The 8,880-nt window shown below is 35.6% G+C and overlaps 1 protein-coding gene and 1 pseudogene across 1 annotated transcript; one reads left to right on the plus strand and one right to left on the minus strand.

Moving 5' to 3' along the window:
* Nucleotides 1-2,164: 2,164 nt before the first annotated feature.
* Nucleotides 2,165-2,730, minus strand: LOC120179363 (mitogen-activated protein kinase kinase kinase 17-like). The gene is made up of 2 exons (XM_039184979.1): nt 2,638-2,730; nt 2,165-2,539 (listed from the first exon to the last, which is right to left on the minus strand). The coding sequence occupies exons 1-2, from the start codon at nt 2,728-2,730 to the stop codon at nt 2,165-2,167; spliced, it is 468 nt and encodes a 155-aa protein (XP_039040910.1).
* A 1,374-nt stretch (nt 2,731-4,104) lies between these two features.
* Nucleotides 4,105-6,070, plus strand: LOC120179413 (annotated as a pseudogene).
* Nucleotides 6,071-8,880: the final 2,810 nt, after the last annotated feature.

Below are 8,880 nucleotides of genomic sequence, written 5' to 3' on the forward strand. Positions count from 1 at the left end.
ACGTTGGACCTCAAGTGAATGTGATTGTGAGCAAGGTTGTAGCTCAGGAGAATGTGGCACTGTCAGTGGGTGAGCAGAAAGTGCGGAACTGTTGGGCGGGGGAAATGTTGGTGGAGGTGTGGTGTCTGATAAAATTGACGAAGGAGGGTCTGAAATGGGAGCAGGGCTGATGAACTGAGTGGTGGAAAAGAGGTGCCTGAAATTGTTATTACGGGAGAAACTGAAGTCCCAAGGGACGAGAACGATGGAAATATGAAGTTCGATACAGTAATTGAGAAGCATGCTCATGGAGATTCTGGTACAGAAAGTTTAGAGGGCACATTGGCTGATAAAATTTTGGAAACCCTGGAAGTTGCTAAGGTGTAGGAGGGTGTTAAAATGGATCCAAAGTTGGAAGTTTTGCCTTCTGCATAATATACACACCAGGCAATCTGCCTTCCTGGTCCGACCAATACCAGAATGAGAAAACCCTTCAATCTGTTAAGCGTTTCATTAAGAAAATCCATTTCCATATTTCGTGTTGCACCTTGATTGGTTGGACATGCAAACCAGGGATTTTGTTGATATGCCCCTCTTGTGCAACATCACTGAGATCTTTGGTCTTTCTATATGGTTTAATGCAATTGTGGTTCCGACTCATGCAGCTTCTGTTCCACCTAATGGCCCTAATGGTACAGCTTCTAGTTATGATATGCTTGACACTCAGAGCGCACATTTTGTCCAGCAGTCTTTTCTTCAGGCAGCTGGTGATATGAGGTTCATGAATCCTGCTTCATCAGTGGAGAACCAATCTGCAATACAGAACAAACCGGGCAGGCCAGAGAGTGTTGCCAAATGGTCAGGTTAATTTGGAAGCCTCCTTTGTGTCTAAAATTCTGGCCGAAGCAAATACACTTTTGAAGTTTCACGATACTCCTCCAGGCAAGCCTTTTGCTACTCAAACGTGGACACCTCCTTTACCTTTCCTTCTTTCACCTCTTCTACAATCAAGACCACAAGTTAAGCTGCCTGAAGAGAAAAATGGTGATGAGGACGATTTATATGATGATTTGGTTGAACCCTATGACTCTTTCAGTATAAATCAGAATTTGATGAATTACCACCTTTCAAGCGGCTGACTAAAGCTCAGAAGAAGGCATATTTTGACGAGTTAGAGTATACGGAAACCCTTTTTTTTTTAATGAAAAAGCAACTGAAGGAAGAGAAAAAACAGCGGAAGATGATGAAGAAAATGGCTGCTGCAGCTAAGGATCAGCCAAGTGAGTCTGGTGACAATGCAGAAGAAAGTGGTGGTGCTTCTTCTGTTCCGGTTCCCATACCAGATTTGGCATTGCCTGCTTCTTATGATTCCAATAATCCTACTCATCGGCTCATGGGCCACGGCTATGGTTACCTTGATTCCTCCAACCCGTGGCTTGTGAGGCCTGTTCTAGTCTCTTTGTTAGATATTTTGCATAAGGTTACTTTTGTTCTCTCTGACTGTAAGTTCTTGGCTATAGTATAAGAAAATGAGTTATACCAATATGTCACTTTATAAATGATATTTTACGTCAATACATTTATGTACAGTTGCAGGTCTACTTGCATCAAATTGGATTAAAGATTTTGATAATTTTTTCTTGCAAACAGCACATCAATATAAACAATGTAAGGTGTATATAATCATTTAAAACAAAAACTAGGCTTTAATCACGTATTCACATCTGGTTTTGCCAGAAAGTTCTCGATAAAGTGCACAAACAGTTAACCGACATCAGTGGTTATGGCTCAGAAATCCTTTGCAGCAGATGCACAGATACTCTGTTGCTTTTCTTTGCTCTTGCGGCTGACAGGAACCGATCATCTTTCTCAACTGCAATTCCTATAAATATCTGCCCTTTTCGAGTAAAACTCGGTCAGATATGATGAAACCTTGTGGAAGACCATGCTGGAATACTTGTTCAGAGTATGTTGAAGAATGAGATGAGTTGTAAGATAGTTGAAGACCTCTTGGAAGCACATGCTGTGGGATAACATACGGGTGTCTAGTAACATACTTGCACTCCACCCGTGGTTTGGATCGACAACAAAGCACTTGGCTAAAAACTCCTTGCCTAAAATCGACACATTCTCCGGTATGTTGGGTGATTCTCCCCTCAAAAGCTTGTTCATTAAATCGTTTGCATCATAACTCTCCCATGGCAATCTGTTTCCTGTAATCATTTGAATGACGATGCATCCCAGAGACCATACATCCAAATGCACCAGTAACTTCTTTAGCTATCCCAAATTCAGCTATCTTTAGATTAGGCAAACCAGTACCGTCTTGAGGAGGGAAGACCAGAATGTTCGCCGGTTTTAAATCAGAGTGAACGAACCTTTTCGATGAATGTTCAAAAGCCCTCCAAGTATCATCCGTGTATACAATTGATATCTCTTCCGGTATCTTGCCGCCATACTTGTTTATCACGTCTTCCAGATTACCTCCTGAAGCATACTCGAGAAACATGTTGTAAACCACTCCTCGTTCTCGTTCAATGCTTGTGAATCCACCATAACACTGAACGATATTGGAGAATTGACAGACTGTTGAATGATTTCTTGTTATTTCCGTAGAGAAGGAGAGTGATCCTCATCAACCTACTTCATGGCATACACCTGATTATAAAGAGGAGTTTTCGTTTTCACCAAATGCACAACGCCATAGGAACCTTTTCCAAGAACCTTTATCTTCACTACCTTGACGTCCATTCTTCCGATTTGTTTTTTTTCTTTATTCTCAACAGAACCAATTTTTGTTTTTGTTATATAATAAACCAATCAAATTTGATACATGCACTTACGAGTTTAACTTTGATTCATTACATCTACATGCATATTAAATTTTGATAAATGAAAACTCATATATAAAATATGAAATATTCTCTAAAGTACTACATATCAATTTATCAATAAATTAATAAAATATTTATTTATTGATTAACTAACAATATCGATAAAATAGTTTTGGGTAGATTATATAAATAATCCTTCAATTGTAGGGTGTTGCTTTAATGAGTTCATTGATTATTAAAAGTTATGAAGTGATCCATTGATTATATGAAATTACTTTGTTGAGTTTCCTGACTATTAAAAGTTATAAAATGGTCATTCGACTAATCATATGTTATAAACTCGTCATTTTCTATTAAAAATATGGCAATTTGAGCTGGACGTTAATATGTTGACTGTGCTATGATAAAATTTGATCTTAAAATCTCAATCGACTATCATATCTGAGTCAACATGTTAACGTCCAGCTCATACTGTCATTAAATTTTTAATGGAAAATAATGAGTTTGGAACATATGAATAGTCAGATGACCATTTTGTAGTTTTTAATAGTCGAGAGACTCAACAAACCAATGTCCTATAATTATAATTTTTAATAGTCGAAAGACTCAACAAATCAATACCTTATAGTCAAGAGACCATTTGTGTAATTTACCCAATAATTTTGATAAACTAATTTTTTATATATCCACGAAAATGTTGGAGTAGGTACAAAACAATTGTTAAATTGGTCTCCCTTGTTTTTTTGGTCGTCGTTGCCTCGTTGGTGGTGGCTTGTCTTCTCTGCTTTTCCCTTATTTTTACCATTTATTATTTCCTTGATAGATTCCTTTTATTAAATTAATACACATGGCAGCGGCCCAAGCCCATAAGAGAACAACAATATATATATATATATATATATGGATAAACTACTTATTTGGTCCCTCATCTATTAATTACTTTTTTGGTTACTCAATTATTATTATTTTTCAAAATCATACCTAACGACTAACATTACATTTTGTTTTTGTTTTGATTATCTATCATTACAAAAGTAATGGTGATATTGATGTGTCACCATAAGAAAATATCACTTTAGCATTAAAAAATAATAATAAAAATATTACATCAGCGTCACTATTATCTTTTTAACATAAATAATCTAAACAAAAACAAAACATAATATCACATATGATTTTGATATAAAATAGTAATTAGATAATCAAGACAAAAACTCAGAAGTAGGTAGGGGGCCAAATAAGGTAGTTTACACTGGTGGTTCTCAGGCCTTGTTTAATGAGTTACCAAGTAGAGCATATATTTTTATCAATTTAGTGTTTGGTGGACTTGTAGGAAGGAGAAGGGATGGATCCAACATCAATGGAAGAAGGGCTAGATTTGATGCTTAAGGTGATTTCATCAGTTGTGTTGGCTGGATTTCTGGGGTTGCTTTTTCGTTCTTACAACGATGTGCTTCTGAAGCCAAAAAAACTTAGATTGAAACTTGAAAAACAAGGAATCAGAGGGCCATCCCCTTCATTCTTGTATGGGAACATTCACGAAATCAAAAGGATCCAACTTCAAGCTCAGAAAGATGTCAAAGCTGCTATTTCTCATGACTGGTTTCCCAATCTCTTCCCCTTTTTAGACAAGTGGATAAACGAATATGGTAAGATTGCATCAAAATCTGCTACGAGTTTGCAGATGTAGAAGATTGACTTTGATCTTGTTTCCTTTATAGATTAAAGGATCGCTTTTGTTTTGTGATGACAGGGTCTGTGTTCTTGTATTCAACTGGAAACCTACAGCTACTCTGCACGACGGATATGGAAATGGTGAAGGAAATAGGCCTACACAAGTCATTAAGCTTAGGGAAGCCAACTTATCTAACCAAGGACCGTGGCCCTCTCCTGGGACAAGGCATTCTATCCTCCAGTGGCCTCATTTGGGCACACCAACGTAAAATTATTGCCCCACACTTGTTTCCCGACAAGGTTAAGGTAACTCTTTGTCTGGATCACCTTTCATTTTACTAGCACGTCTAAGTCTTGCATGTATAAATTAATATCACTGCCTCCAATCTGAAGGGCATGGTGAACCTACTGGTGGATGCTACTATTTCGATGCTTAAATCTTGGGAGAGTAGAGTTGAAGTGGAGGGAGGCATTTCTGAAATCGTAGTCGATGACGATTTGAGAAGCTTGTCTGCTGATATAATTTCGAGAGCCTGTTTTGGCAGTGATTACTCCCGAGGGGAAGAAATATTCTCAAAGTTAAAAGCACTGCAATTGGCCATGACCAAAGCTAACATTGGGATTCCTGGTATGAGGTATGATTTTCATTTCAATGAATATCAGCTTCATATGATATACATATATGTTGAAGGTACTTGCTCTTGCAAAATGTTGAAGGTACTTGCCAACCAAAAACAACAGAGAGATATGGAAATTAGAGAAAGAGGTTGATACTTTGATATTGAATGTGGTAAATCAACGCATCAAGGAGGCTAAACACAACCGGGATCTTTTACAAACGATACTCGATGGTGCTGATGATTTCGAGGGGCTATCTAAGGAGAGGTCATAGTGGACAACTGCAAGAATATGTATTTTGCTGGTTATGAAACAACTGCTACTACAGCTTCATGGACCTTGATGTTACTTTCCGCTTACCCAGATTGGCAGGCTCGTGTTCGTGCTGAGCTGCTTCAAACTTGTAAAGGCGGCCTTCCAGATGCTAATGCGCTTAGAAACATGAAGACGGTATTGTTAATATAACAACAAGCTCTGCATCGATTCGCAATGTTTTAATCATTGTTTCCCCCTTTGCAGCTCACAATGGTAATTCAAGAGACGTTACGCCTATACCCTCCTGCAACATTTGTGATAAGGCAAGCGTTGGAAGACATTGATTTCAAAGGCATCAGGATTCCGAAAGACATGAACATCCAAATTCCAATCCCGAGTTTACAACAATCCCTTCAACTGTGGGGTCCGGACGCTCATGAATTCAATCCAGAAAGATTCTGTAATGGGATTGTTGAGGCTTGCAAGGTTCCGCAGGCCTACATGCCGTTTGGTATAGGGACTAGAATATGCGCTGGGCAACACTTTGCAATGGCAGAACTAAAGGTGGTACTATCTCTGCTTTTATCCAAGTTTTGCTTCTCTCTATCACCAGCATACCTTCACTCCCCTGCATTTAGGCTGGTTATACAGCCTCAAAACGGAGTCCGTCTCTATGTAAAACGGGTTTGACGTAAGAGATCTTATCGGAATATTTTAGAGCCTCAACATGGAAAATAAAATAAAAAATGGTTTGTAAGTTGTTGGAAAAAAAACTTGGCCAATTCCTTTCAATGTGCATGTGAATTTGAGTGTGTTTGAATTCTGACTTTTAATTTCTGTATACTACCTTCTCGACAACACATTCAAAAGCAGAAAACACATTGCCCATAATTGCAAATGTTTTTGCAGGACTCCAGCTTCTTGTCCCCATTTGCTTTAAGTTATAAATTTATTTACCATTTAAGGTTGTTGGTATGTTTAAAGAATCCAGAAACAGGTTGTATTTGCCGATGATATTGTTTGTTGCAGTCTCTGTACGTGTTTCTTTGTCCAGAATTTTTGACTACTTTATAGGACGTGTTACTTTTCCTTTTTTTGAGGGCTAAAAGTAAAATCCTTTCCTTTTGCGAGGAAGTATGTTAATAGTTTACGTTGTTATAACATTTTATATCATCATTTATATGCATATGATAAGTATCATGTCATCGTTTTGAACATATAAAATATATCATGTTTGCCTATTAGTCAATTAACGATTTTTATTTGACCTAAAATGAAATATTAAGGGCTAAAGTATTTCAGAGAAAGAATAGCGATCAAAGTAATTACTCAATCAAGTATTAATAGTGAATTTTGATATTATGCCTTGATGAGCAAAATAATATTGTGGCAGTTGTAGTCATCTCTTCAATTTGAGTAGAGACCCGCAACTGATGGTCCATGATGGACTTATAGACGCTCAATGTCGTCTAGTTTTGAAGGTTTGAAGAGAGTGTGTGTGAGAGAGTTCGAGAAGAAGAAACTTACTCTTCTATTTGTCATATGAGTTTATATATTGATATTTATTGTTGGTGTCAGATGTAGGGCAATAGTGGCAACTTGTAGGTTGACATATTTGAATAGATTTAGCTGTCAAATATTAGATTGTAGATCACATATTACAATATAGATTTAGATCTCGGTGTCCTTATTTTTAAAGGAATATAATGATAAATTTATTATTATGGTTTATTTTTAAAGGATTTTGATGGGTTCTACATTAGGTTTGTGAAGTAAAAAGTATTTTTTTTATGAAATGAACAATTGATTCACGTTTAGGAGGTTAAAAAAGAGCGGACTATAAATTTTGGGATCCAACAATTGTTGGTGGTGATCGATGATGGAAACCAACGATGACTGATGACGATGATGAGCACTGATTGGCACGAGGACTTTGACTGGATTTAAGGGTCAAATTGATATTTTATATAAACTTCATAGGTTAAATTAATATTTTATCTAAAAATTAGGTCTCAAGTTAAAATTTAAACATTTTTACTAACGTGTCATGTTATCAAACTAACTATAGTTAATGACTCGGTGAACAAGATAAGAGAAATCGAAAACAAAAGTGACAAGAATGTAACTTTTTCAAAATTTTGGCCAAAATAAGATAGATCGAAAATAAATAGGACTACTGTCAGTTTACCCAAATAATAATAAGGCATAATGACAAAAAATGTGTCTAACGGTTGACTAGATAGTCATTTAGGCATGAACCAATCGACTTTACTGGTTAAAAGATTTGTAGTTTTTCCTTGAGGTCCCGAGATCGAGCACCTCGTGTGCCAGGGATATGAGCATTTGTTGGCAAATTATTGAGAGTCTTTAAACATGTATTGTCTTCTATTCATTTCAAATTTATCAAAAAAAAAATATTCAGTTAGGTCTATATTATTTTTAAGCATTTTAGCATCTAACGTTTCATTTTAAAGTAAAAAAAAAATCCACATTGTTTGACTAAATAATCACTTTAACCATTTTTTGAGCATTTTTGGCAACCAACGTTTCATTTTAGGACAAAAAGACTCATATTTTAAAGCATTGATAGTTTGTTAACTAATGATTTCTATCCACGGAGGGGTATTTTTGCCCAAATACAAAACGTTAAGGCCAAAATGCTCCAAAAAAAAAAAAGAGTCAAAGTTACTATTTAATCAAATGTTAAAAGACATTTTTTTATCACGATACCTAATAAAAAATAACATAATTATTTAATATTTTAAAATAACAAAATGACCTCTATTTATTTTAAAGAAATTGAAAATAATTATGTTATATAGATCTAGATCAGATGAAAATGGACTTAAACAAACTAATTAGCTTCCTTGAAAAATTATTTAGCTACGTAATGTACTTGGTTGCATTAGTCAATTAACTACCTAATTACATAGGTACTTAGACTAAAATTATACATGGTATAACATGAATATTGATACTCCACCTTTTCAGAACTGCAGGCAAGTTCCTTAATTAGCTCGTCAAACACTATTTAAATGTATATTTTCCTCAGTCAATATTGGTACAATATTTATTTTATCATGGAAAACAGGTACAATATATGTAGTATATAAATTTATAATAAAACTTAGAGATGCTTCCTGAGAAATTCAACACGTATCGATTAATGAAATAATTTGGGAAAAACAACACTCATCTCAAATTTAAGTCAAATGATTATTATATATATATATATATATATATATCACAAATATTTGGAAAAACAAGATAAATAACTTTTTTTTCCTAAGCCAGATGAATTTTATTGAACAGAAAATTAGTCTAATAAATATAGGATCAGTAGCTTTATTCCAACAATAATTCTTCACAGAATTACAACAATTATCAATGCCTATATCTCATAGGAATGTACTCCCTTACCGATCTTAGTAATGGTACAGAGTAACGTTGAACTCCACAATGGTATCGCCTGTCGTCAAATTCAAAAAGCTGTTCCGAATTAGAGCGAACCCGCTGGCCA

The sequence above is a fragment of the Hibiscus syriacus genome, unplaced genomic scaffold (genome assembly GCF_006381635.1).
Source record: "Hibiscus syriacus cultivar Baekdansim isolate YM2019G1 unplaced genomic scaffold, ASM638163v2 tig00112411_pilon, whole genome shotgun sequence".
Taxonomy (NCBI): Eukaryota; Viridiplantae; Streptophyta; class Magnoliopsida; order Malvales; family Malvaceae; genus Hibiscus; species Hibiscus syriacus.